The sequence below is a fragment of the Somniosus microcephalus genome, chromosome 5 (assembly GCF_052327205.1).
Source record: "Somniosus microcephalus isolate GS21.2 chromosome 5, FLI_Smic_1.0, whole genome shotgun sequence".
Taxonomy (NCBI): domain Eukaryota; kingdom Metazoa; phylum Chordata; class Chondrichthyes; order Squaliformes; family Somniosidae; genus Somniosus; species Somniosus microcephalus.
This window is the reverse complement of record NC_140991.1, coordinates 83,585,341-83,607,541: the sequence shown is the minus strand read 5'-3', so window position 1 is coordinate 83,607,541 and position 22,201 is coordinate 83,585,341. Positions and strand designations below refer to the sequence as shown.

The 22,201-nt window shown below is 44.3% G+C and overlaps 1 protein-coding gene across 1 annotated transcript in view; it reads left to right on the top strand.

Moving 5' to 3' along the window:
• Window positions 1-22,201, top strand: part of itga8 (integrin, alpha 8) — a 291,754-nt gene that overhangs the window by 41,415 nt on the left and 228,138 nt on the right. The window contains exons 8-11 of the mRNA XM_085987920.1: window positions 9,241-9,285; window positions 9,438-9,481; window positions 10,554-10,610; window positions 12,706-12,758. Coding sequence (XP_085844046.1) covers window positions 9,241-9,285; window positions 9,438-9,481; window positions 10,554-10,610; window positions 12,706-12,758 — 199 coding nt within the window. The remainder of the gene's footprint in view (window positions 1-9,240; window positions 9,286-9,437; window positions 9,482-10,553; window positions 10,611-12,705; window positions 12,759-22,201) is intronic.

The window sequence follows — 22,201 nt, the reverse complement described above, 5'->3', positions numbered from 1 at the left end:
ATACATTTTGGTAGAAAGAATGAGGAAAGGCAATATGAACTAAATGGTACAATTTTAAAGGGGGCGCAGGAACAGAGAGACCTTGGGGTGTATCTACACAAACCTTTGAAGGTGGCAGGACAAGTTGAGAAGACTGTTAAAAAACCTTTGGGGATCCTTGGCTTTATAAATAGAGGAATGCAAGGAAGTTATGCTGAACCTTTATAAAACACTGGTTCGGCCTCAGCTGGAGTATTGTGTTCAATTCTGGGCATCACACTTTAGGAAGAATGACAAAGCCTTGGAGAGGGTGCAGAAGAGGCCTCCTTCTGTGCCATAAATTTCTATGATTCTATGAGTCTAAGAGATTTACTAGAATGGAGGGTGGAGGGACTTCAGTTATGTGGAGAGACTGGAGAAGTTGGGGTTGTTCTCCTTAGAGCGGAGAAGGTTAAGAGGAGATTTGATAGAGGTGTTCAAAATCATGAATGGTTTTGATTTGAGTAAATAAAGACAAACTGTTTCCAGTGTCAGTGGCTTGGTAACCAGAAGACACAGATTGAAGGTGACTGACAAAAGAACCAGAGGCGACACGAGGAAACATTTTTTTTACAAAGCGAGTTGTTGTGATCTGAAATGCACTGTAATCCGGAGTGGGGAAAGCCGTGAGAGAATTCACTCATATTGTCTCGATTCCTTACTTATGAGCTGTCCTGTGACACCATAAAGGACACCAATTTCTCCTTTACGGCTTCCACAAGGACTTCTACTATGCAGTCTGTGAAATGGTCTTTTCCAAACTCTCTACAGCTGCTGCCTGACCTGCTGAGTCTTTCCAGCATTTTCTATTTTTTTTCTTTCAGATTTCCAGCATCCGCAGTATTTGCTTTTGTTTTCAAAATTCTTGCTGTGCTATTCCTTAACAGCAGGAATAACAAAGGCTGCGATTTTGCTGACCTCAGCGGGTCCATGGCAGGTGACCTCGGTGGCGAGTCCTGACCCTGCTGCTGGCTCCATTCCAGCCTCCAGGGCATAAAAACCCAAAAGGAAAAGTGATCCAACCATGGTTAACAAAAGAAATTAAAGCTAGTATTAAGTCAAAGGAGGAAGCCTATAAAGTTGCCAGAAAAAGCAGTTAGCCTGAGGATTGGGATCTTTTTAGAAATCAGCAGCGGGGGACCAAGAAATTGATAAAGAAAGGGAAAATGGAATATGAGCACAAGCTAGCAAAAAATATAAAAACGGACTGTAAAAGCTTCTATAGGTATGTGAAAAGGAAAAGACTGGCAAAGGTAAATGTAGGTCCTTTACAGTCAGAGACGGGAGAATTTATAATGGGGAATGAGGAACTGGCAGAGAAATTAAATAAATACTTTGTTTCTATCTTCACGGAGAAAGACACAAAAAACCTCCCAGAAATACGAGAAAACCAAGAGAAAAGCAAGAATGAGGAACTTAAAGAAATTATTATTAGTAAAAAAACAGTACTAGCAAAATTAAAGGGACTAAAAGCCAATAAATCCCAAGGACCGGATGATCTACATCCTAGGGTTTTGAAAGAGGTGGCCATTGGGATAGTGGATGCATTGGTTGTCATCTTCCAAAATTCCATAGATTCTGGAATGGTTCCTGCAGATTGGAGGATTGCAAATGTAACCCCGCTATTTAAGAAAGGAGGGAGAGACAAAACGGAGAACTACAGACCTGTCAGCCTCACATCAGTAGTTGGGAAAATGCTGGAATCTATTGAAAAGGATGCAATAACTGGGCACTTAGAAACTAATAGTAAGATTGGGCAGAGTCAACATGGATTTATGAAAGGAAAATCCTGCTTGACAAACCTATTGGAGTTCTTTGAGGATGTAACTAGTGGAGTAGACAAAGGGGAACCGGTAGATGTGATGTATCTGGATTTTCAGAAGGCCGTTGATAAGGTCCCACAAAAGAGGTTGGTGAACAAAATTAGGGCACATGGAATTGGGGGTAATATACTAGCATGGATTGAGAATTGGTTAACAGACAGAAAACAAAGAGTAGGGATAAACGGGTCTTTTTCAGGATGGCAGGCTGTGACTAGTGGGGTACCGCAAGGATCGGTGCTTGGGCCCCAGCTATTCACAATCTATATCAATGATTTGGATGAGGGGACTAAATGTAACGTTTCCTGATTTGCTGATGATACAAAGCTAGGTGGCAGTGTCAGATGTGAAGAGGGTGTGAAGAGGCTTCAAGGAGATTTCGACAGGCTCAGTGGGTGAGAACATGGCAGATGGAATATAATGTGGATAAATGTGAAGAAAGGCAGAGTATTTCCTAAATGGTGAAAGATTGGGGAATGCAGATGCTCAAAGGGACCTGGGTGTCCTTGTACATGAGTCATTGAAAGTGAATGTGCAGGTGCAACAAGCCATTAAGAAGGCAAATGTTGTGCTGGCCTTCATTACAAGAGGATTTGAGTGCAGGAGTAAAGAAGTCTTACTCCAATTATATAGGGCCTTGGTGAGACCACACCTGGAGTATTGTGTACAATTTTGGTCTCCTTACCTAAGGATGGATATACTTGCCATAGAGGGAGTGCAACGAAGGTTCATGAGATTGATTCCTGGGATGGCGAGACTGTCATATGAGAAGAGATTGAGTAAACGAGGCCTGTAATCTCTTGAATTCAGAAGAATGAGAGGGGATTTCATTGAAGCATACAAAATTATTACAGGGCTTGATAGGGTGGCTGCTGGGAGAATGTTTCTCTTAGCTGGGGAGTCTAGAACCAGGGGCCACAGCCTCAGGATAAAGGGTAGGCCATTCAGGACTGAGATGAGAAGAAATTTCTTCACACAGAGGGTGGTGAATCTTTGGAATTCTCTACTCCAGACGGCTGCGGAGGCTCAGTCATTGGGTATATTCAAAACAGAAGTCGATAGATTTCTGACTAGTAAAGGCATCAAGGGATATGGCGATAGGGCCAGTGAATGGAATTGAGGCAGAAGATCAGCCATGATCTCATTGAATGGCGGCGCAGGCTCGAAGGGCCGAATGGCCTACTCCTGCTCCTATTTCTTATGAGTTTTCCTTGATAGGGCTTGTTAAGCCCGGCCAGTTGGAGGAAGTGGGTCTGGTGACGTCATTTGATGTCGCGTCATCAGCCGGTTTCCTTGAAGGGACCATGGCCAACTTTATTTTGACAGTTGTGCTGTCAGTGTTCTACAGCATTGAGGTGCTGCAAACACTGACAATCACTGCACAGAGGTGCAAGGCTGCACCCAGGCTCTCCCATGACTCTCTCTATATGCTTATAGAGGGAGTCACAGCTCACAGCGAGGTCCTCTTCCCTTCCCATGGGCGGAAGAGACCTCCCCAGGAGATCAACTCAGCCTGGTTGCACATTGCAGACGAGGGCACAAGCAGGGATGTGCTCAGGAGGACCTGGGTGCAGTGCTGCCAACATTTCAATGATCTCAGTAGATCACAAAATGTTAGTACAAAGCCACACTCAACCTCATCCTGCTGTGTCTCATCTCACATCCCCATCACTCTGCTTTCCCTACCCTACTCCTTCACATCCTTACTCACACCAACTTACCTTGCACCTCCACCCATCCCTTGTTATTTACATTATCACATCCCCATCTGACTAGCCACCCCTCACACTCACCCTCATCCTAGTCCAATCATACCAACTAACAACACACAAGGGTAGGCACTTGAGTGTTTTATGCAATGTTCTTGTAAAGTTTCGGTTAATGTGGTGTCAAACATTTTAACCTTTATTTTCAACACTTTGTGTTCTTGGACAGATTTTTGTGCACCTTTGGAAGTGGCTTAGTAAGTTACAGTGAATGGTGAGACATAACAGCACCCCTCGCAATGGTGATGAGTGTGAAAGGAATGGCTTGGGCATTGTAGGGATGCTTTATGGTGTTGGTGTGCGGTGGTGCCAACCTGGCACATCATGTGGCAGCCAGGGTGTACAGCATCAAGTGAAGTAAATCTGGCCATGGTGAGGCCATCCCTGGCCTCCTGGGCAGCAATGTGCTTGGGTGCTGATGCCCTCTGTCCTGTGCAACATCAGTTGATTGCGGAGATGGTTGGTGTTGTTGTTGGTGCTGCTGGTGATGGGGCTGATCATGGTCGGATTTTGAGGAGCAAGGTGAGGGAGTATAAAGGGTACCCATGCTGATGGAATAGATGGCAGGTGAGGTAGAGATGACAGAAGCAATCTGTCAATGGTGAGTGAGGTAATGAGGTCAGACTGGATGGAGACTTGTGTAAAGACTTGCAGCCTGGTGAATCTGTTCTAGAAATGCAGTGAGGAAGAGCTTGTGGCTGAGGGAAGATATCTCTGTAAGGTGGGAGCTTTTACTTTACATTTGAAGCTGTCAACTCAACAACTGATTCAATGGCCACTGACCTCCACCTCAGCTTGACAGACGGGGTCCATGACCAGCGTGGACCCTGTGGGTGAGCACGTAAAATCAAAAGGTAAGCTGAAATGTGTTCTTAATTATCTCTAAACAAGGTCATAATGACCTGAATTGGGTCCCCCGCCACTGCGTGTTGGGTCGGCTCAGTGCTGACAGACCCGACATTGGGAAAGGCGCGTGACGGCAGGTTCACAGTGGGGTCCTGACCCACTGGGGAAAAAAATACTTTCCCATCTGACCCGCCACCGAGCGCACCCGCTGACCTCCCTCACCCGCCCCCCCCCCCCCACCCCCGAGAAAATCCAGCCCAAAATGTTTGTTGTTGTGCACACTGATTAAGTGGCTTTTTAGGTACTTGAGAAGTATGTAAGGTGACATGAATCAGTTATTCATGAAAGAAAGACTTATGAAACAATGCTGAGCGGCCTGTGGGTGGCGCTGTCCAGGGAGAGTATAAATACTCGGGCACGGGCCCAGCTTGCGCAGGAAATTCTTAACAGTTGACTAAAGCTTTGTTTAACGCTTAGACCAAGTGCCTAGTAGTTTTCTTACGTCATAAGGTATAAGTGCATTTGGCTAGGTTTTGTTATTTTTGATTGCTAAAGTTGGGAGGAGAAAATTGTTGTCACCTACCATTTAGATTGGCAGTCATTAAAATCTACAATACACTGATTATCAGCATTTTTAAAGAAAAGAGGAAAATATAGCCCTAAGTTTCTAATTAAATCTATTGAAGCAGACTTCTAATCTGCAGGTTTACAAAGTGGTCTAGACATTTATCTCATGCTTATTAAACAAAAAAAGGGACAGTAGGTGAAAGTTACAATGCAAACATTACGTTATATTTTCTACTCAAACTACTAACTTTGCACTTTGCACTTGTAGTTTTCAATAGTACTGTAGATGCCGAACTGCCCTATCTTCATAGCATTCTGTTTCTATCCAGCGAAAGAATGCAAGAGAAAACACTTAGGCCTAGAAATTGGCCCACTCACCGCCACGAGTTTTCACCGTGAGCCCGTCTAAAAAATGGCAGGCGCCACTCTAGCACCCTTCTCTGGCACGGGACTCGGCAGCCGCCATTTTGGTGAGGGCCTCAGCACTGCCATTAGCAGCGCTGGCCCTGGAAATGTAAATTAAGAGAGCGTGACGTCGGTCGACGTGCATTGCCGACTTAACGTCACCTCAGCGAACTTGGACCTTAGAGCTGGGTCCTAAGCTCGCCCATGAAAACCCAGCGTTCAGCAGACTGACTGAGATGCTGTCAGCACCTCATAAAGGGACACACACATCTTTCAGGTAAGTTTGCATTTAAGCCTCTGGACTGGATTATTAAAAATGTTATTGAAGTAGTGGCTTGGTGCAATACATGTTTAAAGTTTTTTTAAGTGTGCAGGGACTGCTGCTGGATTCTTGCAAGGCCTTGGATGTTAAAGGAAGGCCTCTGAGAAGACAGAAAATGCTGGAAATACTCAGCAGGTCAGGCAACAGCCATGGAGAGAGAAACAGAGTTCACGTCTCAGATTGAGATGCTGCCTGACCTGCTGAGTATTTCCAGCATTTTCTGCATTTATTTCAGATTTACAGCATCCACTCACAGAGGGAAGAGGAAGCTGCAGAAGAGGAAGCCACAGAGGAAGAAGGCAACCCAGACAGCCCCTTTCTGGCTGGGATATCCGGGATAGAATCTATGCCTGCGGTACTAGTGACCACAACACCAATTCCTTTTCAACATTAGTCCTGCACCTTACCTTCCCTCTGTTACTGACCATCACAGCGTCCTCATGGCCATAATGCTGAAATTAAAACCACCACAAAGCAAACTTTCCAATCCAACTTTATAAATCTATCCATCCAATATGACATCAAGAAATCAACTCATCACCCTTATGCATCCCCTTAGTGACTGTCTTTTTTGTGCCTTTGCCTATCCTACTGATGTCACACAGTGCTACCCCAGTGGCTGCAGCATGGCTGGTGGAAGGCTGCTGACTTTCAGTGGGGGACACTGCAAATGGCCTTGCTGGTCGACCTTGAGGAGCTGGTGGCTGGAAATGTGAAATTGAGCGACGGTGTTTCTGTTCCTTCTTCATCTTCTTTATTTTCCTCGTCCTCTTCTTGGTCAACCACTGGCTGGGCAGGCTGCATTTCTTGGGTGTGTGAAATGAGGAAGGCACAAGACTGGAGTTCTGGTGAGGAGAGGGCGGGAAAGCAGGAAGTGCATGCTAGAAACATATAGAAACATAAAAGATAGGAGCAGGAGCAGGCCATTCGGCCCCTCGAGCCTGTTCCGCCATTTAATGAGATCATGGCTGATCATCCAAATTCAGTACCCTGTCCCTGCTTTCTCCCCATAACCCTTGATCCCTTTAGCCTTAAGAAATATATCTAACTCCATCTTGAATATATTTAATGAATTGGCCTCAACTGCCTTTTGTGGTAGAGAATTCCACAGGTTCACCACTCTCTGGGTGACGAAATTCCTCCTCATCTCAGTCCTAAATGGCTTACCCCTTATCCTTAGACTCTGACCCCTGGTTCTGGACTCCCCTGCCATCGGGAATATCCTTCCTGCATCTAGTCTGTCTAGTCCTGTTAGAATTTTATAAGTTTCAATGAGATCCCCTCTCATTCTTCTAAACTCTAGTGAATACAAGCCCAATCGACCCAATCTCTCTTCATACGTCATTCCTGCCATCCCAGGTATCAGTCTGGTGAATCTTCGCTGCACTCCCTCCATGTCAAGAACATCCTTCCTCAGATAAGGCGACCAAAACTGCACACAATACTCAAGATGTGGTCTCACCAAGGCCCTGTACAACTGCAGCAAGACATCCTTGCTCCTGTACTCGAATCCCCTCGCTATGAAGGCCAACATACCATTTGCCTTCTTAACCGCCTGCTGCACCTGCATGCTTACCTTCAGCGACTGGTGCACAAGGACACCAAGTTCTCGTTGCACTTCCCCTTTTCCCAATCTATTGCCGTTCAGATAATAATCTGCCTTCCTGTTTTTGCCACCAAAGTGGATAACCTCGCATTTATCCACATTATACTGCATCTGCCCAATCACCCAACCTGTCCAAATCATACTGGAGTTTCTCTGCATCCTCCTCACAGCACGTAGAAGGAGGATAACGTATGGTGATACCAGCATCTTGTATCCTTTCAGCCCCGCCGCTGGCCAAGGGCTCAGCCATGCCCCTGCCAAGAATGGCCAGCACGGTCTCCTCGAAGGGGGTGAGGTTTCAGGTGAAGCTAGGAATGCGAGGTGTGCCTTGTGATTGGTGCAGATTGTTGGTAGGTAAATGATTGAGGCAGGGGGGAGTTATTCATTGAGAAGTTTGTGAGGATTGTGGTGCAGTTGGTAGGCTTTTGAAGATGCATTCACTGACCTTGACCACTGGCCTGAGGTCATGAAGTTTCTTTGGGCACTGGAGTCAGGGGATGGGGTCGATACTGGCCTCGGTGATCTGGTCCCACATCGTTCTTTCTGGAGGGCCTCCTGGCCCCTGTGGGTAGAGGACCTCTCTTGCAGTGATGACCTCCTGCACAAAGCTGGAGTGCTGCGTGCGAGACCCTGGGTGCCCCTTCCCTGGATTGCTAAGCCATTTGTGTTAGTGTTGAAGCACTTTTCCTATATTTTTTTTAGCTGCGGAAGCAAATTCAGCTCTAAGAGCTGAAGACTCCCATTTGGGGATTCCTTTTAATGTTCATTTTTTTCAGAAGGCAGTTGAGCTGTAAGGGCTAAAACCTGCATATTTTACATCATTTTTATTTTTTATCATTTCAGAAGGCATTGCCCTTTTAAGAAAACGACAATGCATTGCCCTTTTAAGAATCCCACAATGCTTGTGAAATCACAGCCTCGCTTTCAAAGGCTGTTGAAGCAGCAATGCCGCTTGGGCACGCCATATTGGGGCCGGCTGCCAGGACCAATGCCAACAGGACGGCATTACACTGTGAGTTTAGCACTGGGCTAAAGATAATTAGTCCCCAGTGCCAATTTTTCAGCCCTGCTAGCGCCACCATTTTCGGCGGCTGTTAACCCCCGGCTGCGAATTTCTCAGCCTTAATCAATTAATGGGCTATGAAGAAAGAAAGAGAAATAAAGAAAAAGGTAGACAGGGAAAAGATTTGGCAGTGTTATAATTCGCCTACTGAACAGTGTCACACTTCCAAAAGTAATTCACTGGGTGTGAAGATGAGGTAGAACAGAAAAATTATTTAATAGGATTAATTTTTCAAAATTATTTATTTAATGAAAATGATAAATGCAAAATCAGTTGCTTTTTAGAATGCTTAATATACTTAGGATCCAAAAATGTGCAGGCCATCTAACGCACTCCTGCCATAACTCTGGCCGGAATGCAATGGGAGGTTGGGGAAATTGGCTGGAACCCAGATACACTGGCACCTGGCCTTCACTGGTAGTTTCCAGGAGGGGGTCTTGCTTGGGATGGAACCTCTGCCTAACTGAAACATGCTCACCCTACACCAGAAGGGGCAGAGCTATGAGCCAGGAGCTGCTCCTTCACACCCTGGGATGGCAACAGGCGCCAGAAGTTCCGGTCTGTGTGGGCTGATGAGCGCCCGGAACGACCTTGAAGTGTTGCGGATGCCCATCGGATGAATGGTGTTTAGGTGCAATTCCCCCTGAACCCGCACACTCTGTCAGGGTTAGCAATGGAGGACAGTGGCGGACGTGATTCCAGCCTAACTACCAGGAGTGCACCCCCTGAGCAATTTTGGGTCATTAATGTTTCCATATGAAAAATATGCTTTTGATGCAGTAATTATTACAATTTGACCATATGTTGGTAATTCATCTTCTTAACAGGATACTCAGTTGCCGTGGGGGAATTCACAGGAGATTCTGAGCAAGGTAAGTAGCTTAATTGGTCACCAAAAGCATGTGCTCATTCATTATGTATTTATTAGCCATTTCCTGTTCCTTAAAATGTCGAGTCAGATGTCTAATAACCTAATAAAACTACTTTTGCCAACTCAATTTTCCTGTCTTTTTCTTTTGACTAGAATTTGTTGCTGGAATTCCAAGGGGTGCTCAGGCATTTGGATATGTATGTAATAATATTATTCATTTGTTTAGTCTCATTTTCGAACAGAATTTGGCTGTTTCATTTTTCTCATCTCCGTCCTCCCATGTTGAACAAGCAGTGGAGCAGTTTTTAAATTTTGCGTATAATTTTTTTCCTGTATTGTTGAGTTACGCATAAAAAGCTAAGACAAATTGGAGGCGATTTTCAACTGCCGACTGGTGCAATTTTCAGGCCTTACCAAATACATTGTGGAACAGCACACCCTCTTGTTTTGGGCAGCGGCTGTTTACATGTACAAATTGGAATCCTATGCGTGCTCTGCCCATTTGTACCTAGCTCTGAGCAACATGAACCGCGCCCCTTTAAATCTGTCCTAAACCACTTTGTTCTTTTATTTTTGTGGGGCCAGAAGGAACAGAAGTGCTCTTCCTGGTTCCATGCTGTCGGCTCATGCTCGAACCCCTCTGGGATCGGCTCCCTCCCGTCAGGCCCAACCTGTCGGTTGGATCAGCGTCGGAGCTGGTCGATTTCCCGTTTCCCCCATAAGTGGCGAGCTGCAGCAGAACATTCATTTGCCGCCTGCAGCTCAAATGAGGCCTGAACCTGAAAATGGTTCGGGTCTCCCGACGCTGGCTTCAGGCAGTCAGTGTGGCCGGTCTGCCAACTGCACGCTTGATTTGGGTAGAAGTTGCAAATTGAGCCCCCCCCCCCCCCCTGATGTTTATTCACTTTCTGTGGTTTTGCTGTGCCTCACATTTACATTCCAAAAGGAGGGTTGGTGAACAATCTCCTTCACGATTTCTACCTAGGCTGCTCTGAACTAGCCACTTCCAGGTATACCGGTTCAGTCCTGAGCTATCTCTGCCCCTCTCTCTGGAGGATGGTGGCTTAGCTTGTGCTCTGCAACTCGCCGCAGTAGTGTGATTAATATGGGTCCTGAGCAGCGTGTACATGGCAGCAAGTTGACTCACCATGGCCAGACTGGACACTTTTAAAAATTGATGGTTTGCACATTTTTATCGTCAATATTTCATTAGTCATATGATTACCTTGTCAGAAAACTAGACCAATGTAAACATGCTTCTTTTTATAGGTTGCCATCATAAATGCAACAGATATGACTTTCATCTTGAATTTTACTGGTGAACAGGTAAAACATCTTTATATCTATTCATTTCAATGAAGCCATGAAATCGTTTCACTCTGGGCAACTGAGAAAAATAGATATTTTCTTGCAAAATTATAGTGTTTTCAATTATTTTGGAAGTCTATCAGATAATGTTATTAGCGGCAAAAATAATGAAATAACTGCTGAGTCCTTGACCCAATAACAAAATGTAGAACAATTTTTATTGGGAACCAAAAATATTCAAGAGTAGCCAGAAGTAAAACAGCGGTGTTGTCGTACTAAGTTATAGGCACTGAGGTTTTGTCTGTCGTATTGAGGATGACCAGAAGTTACTCTGGTGTGTCCACAGGTGACTGTTGCACCTGATGTGTGAACCACTCTGTTGTAGTTTTTTTTTTCATTTTCTCAACTTTGACAAGTTTTTGCTTTCAAAATGAGAGACGCCAGCATGTGGTGCAGTATGTCATCACATCTATCCCGTGCCACGTACCCCAAGTCAAAAGTACGGAGATTGCATACTTTGAGATTGGTTTCCACATGGTCTTTGTAGTGCCAGAGGAATGGTTGTCATTTAGCTTACTAGCTTCTAAAGTCCCTCCCCAGCACTTGCTTCTGAAGCCCATCTTCAGCATCTGAATTGTGTGGATGACTTAAAAAAAAGTTGCACTTCTAAACATTGCTTCAATGTTGGTTGTATTGGCTCATAATAGCACTCCTGCTCTGGTGATGTTGTTTTGCCATTTGATGCATTGTATCAGTCTCAGTTCATACATGTGGAATTTTTCAAGTTGCTTCACAATGGCCCAGAAATTCGGGTCCCAACGCGTGAGTACGCACGGAGTACTCACGCGAGGACCCGATGGAAGTGCCGGAATCTTGCATGCACTACGCATGCGCGCGAAACCGGCACTTCCGATCCTCTGAACCAAGGGGTTCAGAGGTCGAACGCGTGCGCACGGGAGTCTGCGCGTGCGCGTTGAACTTCCTTTTTTTTTCAGGTTTTAACGTGCGGGTAAGTCTGTACATTTTAGAAATGTAAAAAGCAGCCGTAAGGACTTCATTTTCAAAGGTAAGTGGTCAATTATTTAAAATTAAAACATTTTTTCCACAGGTTTTTTACTTTTAAATACTTTAAAGCAAGGTAAGTTTATTTTTAGCCCTGTTTTTTTATAAAATTATTTTTTTCAAAAATTTAAATTTTTGTTTAAAATAGTGATTTAATGTCATTTTTAGTTTATTTACAAAGTGTGATGGTTTTTTAAAAATTTATTTGAAGGTAAAGTACAGTTTTACAGCCTCAGCATTTATACGTTTTGACAGGTCTATCTGTCAAGACTTATGAATGGAGCATTCCCTGCTCCAATTGGCTGCCTGTTGCTCACGTGATCCCAGGGGAAGCATCGCACTGACTACGCCCCTAGGACACGCCAGCATAGCGTGCCGGCCTCTGGGACAGGCCTCAGAGAGGAATTCCACGCAGGCCAAGAGGTCAACTGCCGGCGCGCTAGGTAAGTGTAGGTCGGGGGCTTGCACCCGCAGGAAGCCCCCGACCCGAATTTCTGGGCCAATGTGCCTACAACATGTCCATGCCTTGCCGACATACAACTAGATGATATTGTGCTGGCTCCGTGTACATTAATCTAGACACCCACATGCCCATTTTGTCTTTTTCATGCATGTTTGTACTTTCTAATTAATAAGAACATTGTTAAACTACACTTCAGATAGCTGAATTGATCTACTGCAGTTAGTTGTATGCTGTTGGTGAGGATGAAGGATGGAATATAAGGTTTATCTGTGCCATGTGTGACTCTGTTTTCTGGTGGGTGATGATAGCTCATCACAGTTGCTGAGAATCAGTTGGTGATCGGTCTTCTTTAGTGTGTCCGCCTCTATCGCACATCATCAGCAAAGAGCGGTCTGCAGGTGAAATTGTCCATTACCTTGGTGGATCTGTTCAACCTGTTGAAGCAAAATTGAAGATTTAACCCTCACTAGGCTTGAGCCATCATCTCACAAAACAGTGTCCAGCTGCTACCTAAAGTATCATATTACAGAACATGAATTATTTTTCATACAAGACTCCAGTAATTGTTTCCCCTTTTTTAATCCACAGATGGCTTCCTATTTTGGATACACCGTGGCTGTCTCTGATATAAACAATGATGGGTGAGCCTTACTTTTTTATAAACACCGTGTAGGAAATATCAGAGATGAACACAGAATCATAGAATTTTTACAGCAAACAAGAAGGCCATTCAGCCCATTACACCTGTGACAGCTATTCACTTAGTCCCATGCCTCGGCCCTTTCTCCATATCATTTAAAAATGTTCTCTTTCAAATATTTATCCACTGTTTCTGGCAGGGCATTGCATGTCCTAACAACCCACTGTGTAAAAAAATTTCTGCTGACCTCACCCTTCTATCTTTTGGTGACAATCTTAACTTTATGGCTTCTAGTTATCACATCACAAACCAATGGATCTCTATTTACTTTATCAAAATGCCTTATAATTTTGAATTTCTTTATTAGATCTTCTCTTAACCTTTTCTGTTCCAGTGAAAAGAGACCTAGTTCATCTAATCTTTCCTCATAACTAAAGACTCTCATCCCTTGTTTCATCTATCCACTTTACATATTAAAATCTGTGAGTGGTCTCAGGATTCCAAGGGTGATGTGCGTGGTGTTGTGAACATAACGTTACGTGACTAATTGAGTACAGTAAGGCAGCACCTAACTTTATGCGACGTCCCTAAAAGTAAACTATTAATAATCCTGAGGTACCTTTTTTTTTAAATCATGTTTTCAGCTTGCCAGAAAATGGTAAACTGAGCAGACAATATTGGCAATCATCCTGTGCTGTCAATTCGATAGCCGTAAGTTATGAGAAAACTGAGGTTTATGAAAATAAATAAAGGCCTGTGAAACTCTGATTTCATACATAGCAAAGGGAAACCCACAGTTGAGCAATTTTTATAAAATTGGAAAATTGTGCCTCAAGAACGAAAGACGCCCTCATAGTGAAGTATGAGCAGCGGAAGGAGAAGAATGTATATACACAAAGCACAACAGCTGTTGAATAGGCTGTCATTGGACCAAGAAACATATGGAACACTCCCCCCCACCCCAATTAGGAAAATCCTAGCACACAAACAGAGAAGAACCCGCAGCAACCCCCACCCCACCGCCACCCCCGCCACATAGAACACCAATTGCCTCTCTGCTTAGCATGTATTGTGACAGTCTCTGCTGAGCAGAAACCATAATTGCCTCCACCCCCAAGAAAATTTAGAACACAACACCAACATCACCCCCAACCCCGTACTGATACCCTTAAAGCCATAACTTCTTCTGAATAGCCTTCAGCAGCAGCCCTGTGATTAAGTGACCCCATTGAACTACAAATGACTGGGCCCAATCGTGAAGTGCTAGGTTAAAATTCTTGATTTTCCCTCTCAAAAATCAAGTTGTACCCACCCTATAGCTTTTAAATCTTTAAAAATATGGCAAAATTAGATGAGCTAAAAATGCCAGTTTATTCCATTTCTGCACCACCTAATTTTCCACTGAAAAAGTAATGATTGGTATCAAAGTTTTTTTAATGTGCGGTTATCCATCACCTCTGTGCTTGCTGACCTACATTGGCTCCCAGTTAAGCAACACCTCGATTTTAAAATTATCATTCTTCTTTTCAAATCCCTCCATGGCCTCACCCCCTCCCTATCTCTGTAATCTCCTCGAGCACCACAAACCTCTGAGATATCTGCGCTCCTCTAATTCTGCCCTCATGAGCATCCCCGATTTTAATCGCTCCACTATTGCTAGTCGTGCCTTCAGCTGCCTAGGCCCTAAGCTCTGGAATTCCCTCCCTAAACCTCTCCACCTCTCTACCTCTCTTTCCTTCTTTCAGATGCTCCTTAAAACCTACCTCTTTGAACAAGCTTTTGGTCACCTGCCTTAATTTCTCCTTATGTGGTTCGCTGTCAAATTTTGTTTTATTAACACTCCTGTGAAGCACCTTGGGACGTTTTACTACATTACAGATGCTATATAAATAGTTAATAGTTGCAACCGAGGATTCCCCTCTACCGTGGTTGACACTGCCCGCGACCGTGTCCGTTCCATCTCCCGCACTTCTGCCCTCACCCATGCCCCTCCCTCCCGGAACCACGATAGGGTTCCCCTTGTCCTCACCTTTCACCCCACCAGCCTCCACATTCAACGGATCATCCTCCGCCATTTCCGCCACCTCCAAAGTGATCCCACCACCAAACGTATCTTCCCCTCCCCTTTCAGCATTCCGTAGGGACCGCTCCCTCCGAAACACCCTAGTCCACTCCTCTATCACCCCAAACAGCCATTCCCCTTTGCCTGGCACCTTCCCGTGCAAGCGCAGGAGATGTAACTCCTGCCCCTATACCTCCCCCCTTCCCACTGTCCAGGGCCCCAAACACCCCTTCCAGGTGAAACAGCGATTTACTTGTACTTCTTGCAATCTAGTATACTGTATTCGCTGCTCACGATGCGGTCTCCTCTACATTGGGGAGACCAAACGCAGATTGGGTGACCGCTTTGCGGAACACCTCCGTCCAGTCTGTAAGGGTGACCCCGAACTTCCGGTCGCCTGTCATTTTAATTCACCGCTCCATTCCCACTCGGACCTCACCGTCCTTGGCCTCTTGTATTGTTCCACGGAAGCTCAACGTAAACTCGAGGAACAGCACCTCATCTTTCGATTAGGCACTTTGCAGCCTTCCGGACTCGATATCGAGTTCAACAATTTCAGATCATAACCTCGGCCCCTATTACTTTTTTACTTATAATTTTTTCCACCCCTTTGTTTTGGGTCTTCCTTTCCCCCCCCCTTTTTGTTTCTCTCTCCCACCTGGCAGCTGCCTCTTACCTGCCAGTACACTTCACACCTAATCTCAGCTGCCTTTTGTCTCCACCGGCTGGTTTCGAATACCTTTTATTGTCTCTTTTACTTCTTTTGTTTGATCGCAGCCCTGCCTTCGATCTATTTTCTTTTCTTTCCAGTTTTGAAAAAGGGTTTCGACCCGAAATGTCAACTCAAATTTATCTCCACGGATGTTGCCTGACCTGCTGAGTTTTTCCAGCATTTTCTTTTGCTATTTTGGATTTCCAGCATCTGCAGTATTTTGCTAGCGCGTTAATAGTTGCTGTTGTTGTTGTTACTTGTTAAGGCCTTGTTAATGCGCTTTCCCATTACCAGCCCTTTCCCCGATCCATTCATGGTTTTCCTTTTCAAATACTTATCCAATTCCCTTTTAACTGATGTTAGAGTCTCTACTTCAATAGCTACTTGTGCCAAAGTATTCCATGTTCTATTAAGCCTTTGTGTTAAAAGATTCTAAGTGGAATTCTTTTATGTGATTCCTTCATTCTTCTAGTGATGAATCTTGAGTCTACATCCCCTTATTATTGAATTAACAACTCGCAGAAACAATCTATTAGTATGTACCATCTCAAAACTTTTCCTAATTTTTTTTTGAAGTAGGATTTGGACTCTTTGGGGGAAAAATTCAGTTGTTTGCACCTCCCGTTAGTGCCTTAATAGGGCGCTAATGGGGCGCAAAGCAACTAGCGCCCGGGCGCGGCGATATTTGCACCGCTCGTTTAATTAACTAGACATTTCGTGGCGGTGCTAAACACTACCGCCACGATCTCCTGCGCCGGGAGATTGTGACGTCAGTCGAGTGCGCAACGGCCCGTTAGCACCCCGGACCGGATATTGAGTGGCACCCCCTGCCTTACCGCCTGCCGCTAGCAACGACAGGTTGAGGGGAGCATTATGCTGTCAGAAAGGGACTAGGGGAGCGCTATTTAAAGGCGACCACTTCCTGCCGTTTTTTGTCGGTGACATTTTTGCACCACGCATTCTGAGAGAGAGAGAGAGAGAGAGAGAGACTTCTGGAGAGATTCAACACTGTGTGAAGGAGTTTTGAGTATTGAGCAGCACTTTGCAGGTTTATTTTGATTTGCCTTTCCTTGCTTTGCCAGCGCTCTGAGGTAGCGCCTCGCTCCTCGGCCTTTGCGCCTTAAGACAGGTGTGAAGCGCCTGATTTAGCGCTCCAATCGCCTCCAGGGGCGATAAAAGCCAAGTTTGCTGTCGGAGGCGATATTTAGCGCCAGGCGCTAAACTTTGCACACGGCTGATAATGGCACCCCAAACGGGGCGATACTGAATTTTTCCCCCTTTGTCACTGGGTTGTTAATGCTACAAGGTTGCCTCTGAGAGGTGCTTGCTGTCATAGGCAATCCTGTAAAGTAAAAGGCTGTTGTCTATCATCTGCTTCTTCCTCTCTGGCATCTTAACAAAATGTTTTAAATCATCTTGTCGCTGTGTGTGCAAGCTCCGAGTGATTGTAGTCTATCCAGCTGGGTAATAAACAGGAGTGTCAGAAGTCTCAATAATTTCAGTAAAGAAGACTACTGTCGAGCATTTTTAAAGATACCAATTTCCAGAACTGCTGTTTAACCAGCAATGTTGTGAGAACTCTGGAAATTGGTTTATTAGATAAGCATAAGGTTATATTAATATGCAGACCTACGGAAGAGGTTTTACAAATAGAACTGAAGATTTTTCTTTGTTGTAGACCCAACAGGATTTCACCTATTATATATAGACTTTAATCCCCAAGTAATACAAAATTATGCCTTTCCCCTTTGTTTGGAGAAGGGATACAGCTGCTGATACAGATGTTTCCTATAAAGACTGATGATAAAAATAGACTTAGAATTTTGTTATCACACAGCGTTATAGTTCTCTATATTGTGAGAGACTTTCTATGAGAACATATATACTTAATTCTGCTTTTTTGTGTAGTTTGAATGTTACAGTCACTTTCTGGAAATGCTTCATCCTCTGTGTTTCAGCCTATATCTTCATGCCTCTAGTGTTGTTCCTGACTTTACTGCCCTCCTAAATCCATCATTATCATCCTTCATATAAACCATTGAAACCCCCCCCCCCCCCCCCCCAATCCCCCATAATTCCACTTCCTCACTTGTCATCTCTTGTGGCTTTGCTGCATCTGGAGGCTCAATCAGTGAAAAGCCAATCTGTGAAAAATTCCGCGACTTTACCCCATACATCCCCCAATCCTCCTCCTTTCCTGCTATTCTCACCATCTGCCCATGGGAACAAAGATTCCATTAACTCCCTGACACTCGGGAGAGAGAGTTAGACAGTAGGATTAGCATTGGAATGCTAAAATCCCTCATAAGAGACTGTTAGCTAAAGTTGAAGCCCATGGAATTGAAGGCAAATTATTGACCTGGTGAGGAAATTGGCTGAGCGGCAGGAGTATGAGAGTAGGCATAATGCGTGGGTACTCTAATTGGCAGGATGTGACTAGTGGTGTCCTGCAAGGATCTGTGTTGGGGCCTCAACTATTGACTGTATTTATTAATGACTTAAATGATGGGATAGAAAGCCACATATTCAAGTTTGCCAATGACACAATGATAGGCGGCATTGTAAGCAGTGTAGCTGGAAGCATAAAATTACAAAGATATATGGATTAAGCGAATGGGCAAAACTGTGGCAAGTGGATTTCAATGTAAGCAAATGTGAAGTCATCCATGTTGGACCTAAAAAGAATAGAACAGAGTACTTTCTAAATGGTGGAAAGCTAGAAACAGTGATGGTCGAAAGAGACTTGGGGGTCCATGTACATAGATCATTAAAATGTCATAGACAGGTACAGACAATAATCAAAAAGGCTAATGGAATGTTGGCCTTTATATCCAGAGGACTAGAATACAAGGGGGTAGAAGTTATGCTGCAACTGTACAAAACCCTGGTTAGACCACACCTGGAGTACTGTGAGCAGTTCTGGGCACCACACCTTAGGAAGGATATATTGGCCTTGGAGGGAGTGCAGCATAGGTTTATCAGAATCATACCTGGATTCCAAGGGTTAAATTATGAAGAGAGAGTACACTAACTAGGGTTGTATTCAATGTTCCCTCTAAGCTGTGTACATGTGCAGCCGTGCAGTAATCTGCAAGGTACCACGCAGACTGCTCACAAGCTTCTCCATTTGAAATACTGCACATGTGCTGAAATTTAAAGGGAGCACGCATTGAAATAAACTGGCCGCGCACAACAAAGATAATTTAGAAGGAACGTTGGTTGTATTCCCTGGAATTTAGAAGGTTGAGAGGTGATTTGATTGAAGTTTCAAGATATTCAGGTGAACTGATAGGGTAAAGAGAAACCATTTCTGCTGGTTGGGGTGTCTAGGACTAGAGGGCATAGTCTAAAAATTAGTGAGTCCTTTCAGGAGTGAAATTAGGAAACATTTCTACATGCAAAAGACAATTGTTAATTTTAAACCTGAGATTGATAGATTCTTGGTAAGCAACGGTATTAAGCGATATGGGGCAAAGGCGGGTATCTGGAGTTAGGTCACAGATCAGTCATGATCTCACTGAAGGGCGGAACAGGCTCGAGGGGCTAAATGGCCTACTCCTGTTCCTATTCTGTTCCTATGTTCCTATTATGTTCCTATAATGCTCTAGCAAACAGCTGGCACAAACATGATGGGCAGAATGGTCTCCTTCTGAGCTGTTCAGTTCTATGGCTCTATATCTTGGATGAGACAGAACTACCTCCAGCTCAACATCGGAAAGACCAAGATCATTGGCTTCAGCACCTGCCTCAGTCTTCGCTCTCTTGTCGCTGTTTCCATCCCCCTCCCGGGCCATTCTCTTAAACTAAACCTGATTACGAGTAATTTTGGTGTTCTGTTCCATACTGAATTGAGCATTAAATGCCACACCCAATCCATCACCAAGAACTCTTATTTCCAGCTCTGTGATATTGCGCACCTCATTTCCAGCTCTGTGATATTGCCCACCTCCACCTCTACTTCAACCCCACTGCTATGCTGAAACCCTTATACATGTCTTCATCACCTCCAAACTTGACTACCCCAATACTCTTCTTGATGGTCTTTTATCCTCCTTCCTCCATAAACTCCAACTTCTCCAAAACTCTGTTGCACCAATCCGATCCTGCGCAAAATATTGGCTTCTCATCGTGTCTGTTTTCACTGACCTGCACATGCTCCCTGCCTCCCCACTAGAAAATAATTTGGCTATCACTGGACCAAGAAACTGTAGGGGGTTTGCACAGGCATGTTTGGTCAGTCAGCTTTGCCTCTGACTACCTTCTTTGAGCAGTTCGAATCGCTCGCCCCCTGGGTTCTGGACACCGGACTTAGATACAGGCAGCGATACAGAAAATCGAGTAGACAAGTGGCTTGGTGTAAATATAACGATCTTACACGAAAAAATTACTGGTACAGCACACTACAGACATAAATTGCTTATACTTAAAGGGAATGGGGAACACACAGCACAATCGAGAGAAAACAACTATATTAGCAATCCCCTTAATTCCCACCCCCTATACCTAACTAGATTAGACTATGAGGGGCCAGAACTTCATGCTCACCAATCCAAGAACTTGTTACGTTTAAAAAAAACAGTTGAAGGTTTTGGGTTCACTCCTTGTGCACTCTGTGACCTGCCGACGTCACGTGGTTCCAGCGCGCTGCAAGGGTGCCATCCAGGTAAAATACCCCAATATTAAAGTCTCTGCCTGGGTATTTTACCTCGCAGGACGGGCTCGTCTTCAGTTGATGTTCTTCCTTGGTTGATCCTGTTGGGTTGAATGAGCTGGACTGAGGGCCCATTTATTCGAAGCCCCACGCAGTCTTCTTCATACAACCCGTCCTGGTTGTAATCTGGCAGCGAGTTGAGAGGCAGGAGGGAAGAGGCAAGAGAGAGAGTGGCTTCCCGATGGGCCCACAGTTATACCCCCATCGGGAGCCCTTATCTGCGCGGCAAATCAGTTCAGTCCTTTGTCCGATTTTGGTGAGCTCGTTTAAATGTTTAAAAACGTTTATAAAAATGACCTGTAGAGTGATAGTCATTATGTCATAATCATAATCAACTTTATTGTCATTGTTAGTGCACAAGTGCAGTACAACGAAATGTAGGCTTGCGGCTCCCAAGAGTGTACATTTAGCCTCGAAACCCTGGCCGTTGTTAAAGACAAGTTGTGAATTGCTCCCATTCAGGCTTAATGTCTCTGGTGAGCGGTTCCCGATTTAAAATGCAGAAAACCTAATGGCTTGATGGAGCCCATTCCAACTTAATGACTGGAATGTACAGTCTTTTGTTCATTTTATCAGTCCTTACAAAGTCTTTGATTAGTTTAAAACTTGAACTCCTTGACCTGCTTGTTTTGCAGAACCTTTGTTTTAAAATCCCATTTGGCCTGGTCACGAGGTTTACCGCAGCCATTTTGGGTACCCTGGTTTTAAAATCAAGTCCATCCAGGGTCCCTTTTGATTAATAACTTTGGGGAATATTGGACTTTTGAGAACCTTACAAAACATACAAATTAATTGCAAAATCATTGTTCTCATCTGTGAATCATAAGAACATAGAAATAGGAGTAGGCCATTCAGACCCTGGAGCCTATTCCACAATTCAGTTACACCACGGTTGATCTAAACTTCAACTCCATTAGCCCGCCTTTTCTCCATATCCCTTGTTGCCAGTACCTAATCGATCTCAGTCTTGAAAATTTCAATATTTCAATTGACCCAGCATCCACCACTTTTTGGGGGAGAGAGTTCCAGATTTCCACTACCCAGTGTGTGAAAAAGTGCTTCCTAATTTCATTCCTTACTGGCCTAGTTCTAATTTTAAGATTATGCCCTCTTTTTCTGGATTCCCTGACCAGAGGAAATTGTTTCTCTGTATCAAATTGCTTTATCAGTTTAAACACCTTGATTAGTTCACCCCTCAACCTTCTAAACCCAAGGGAATACAAACCAATTTTATGCAACCTGTCCTCATAATTTAACCCTGTAAGCCCTGGTATCATTCTGGTAAATCTTCGCAGTACCTCCTCCAAGACCGATATCATTCCTGAGGTTCAGTGCCAAGACTAAACCCAGTACCCCTGATGGGGTCTGGCCAAGTCTCTGTACAACTGAAGCATCCCTTCTTCACTTTTCTGTACTAACCCCTTTGAGATAAAAGCCAACATTCCATTCGTTATTCTGATTTCTTTTTGTACCCTGTGCACTAGCTTTAGTGATTTGTGTGCATGGACAGCCAAATCCCTTTGCTCCTCCGTAGTTTCTAGTCTCGTCCCATTAAAAAAAAATTCAGAATTTATCTTTCTCGGATCCAAAGTGGCTGACTTCATTGTTCCCGATATTGAACTCCACCTGGCACTGTTTTTTCGACTCACTTAGTCGGTCTATGTTGTTTTGTAACGTTCTGCTCCCATCTACACAACCTACTGTGCCTCCTAACTTAGTGCCATCGACAAACTTGGATATACAAGTTGCTATTTCTTCATCCAAGTCATTAATATACCTAAAAAACGAAGTTCCCAGTACAAATCCCTGGGGAACACTACTTGTTAAATTGCGCCAATCAGAGAATATTCCCTTTATCTCTACCTCCCAACCAATTACCAACCCAAGTCACAACGTTACCTCTAATTTTGGGTGATGTCATTTTTGCTAATAATCTCTCCTGTGAATCTTATCAATTAA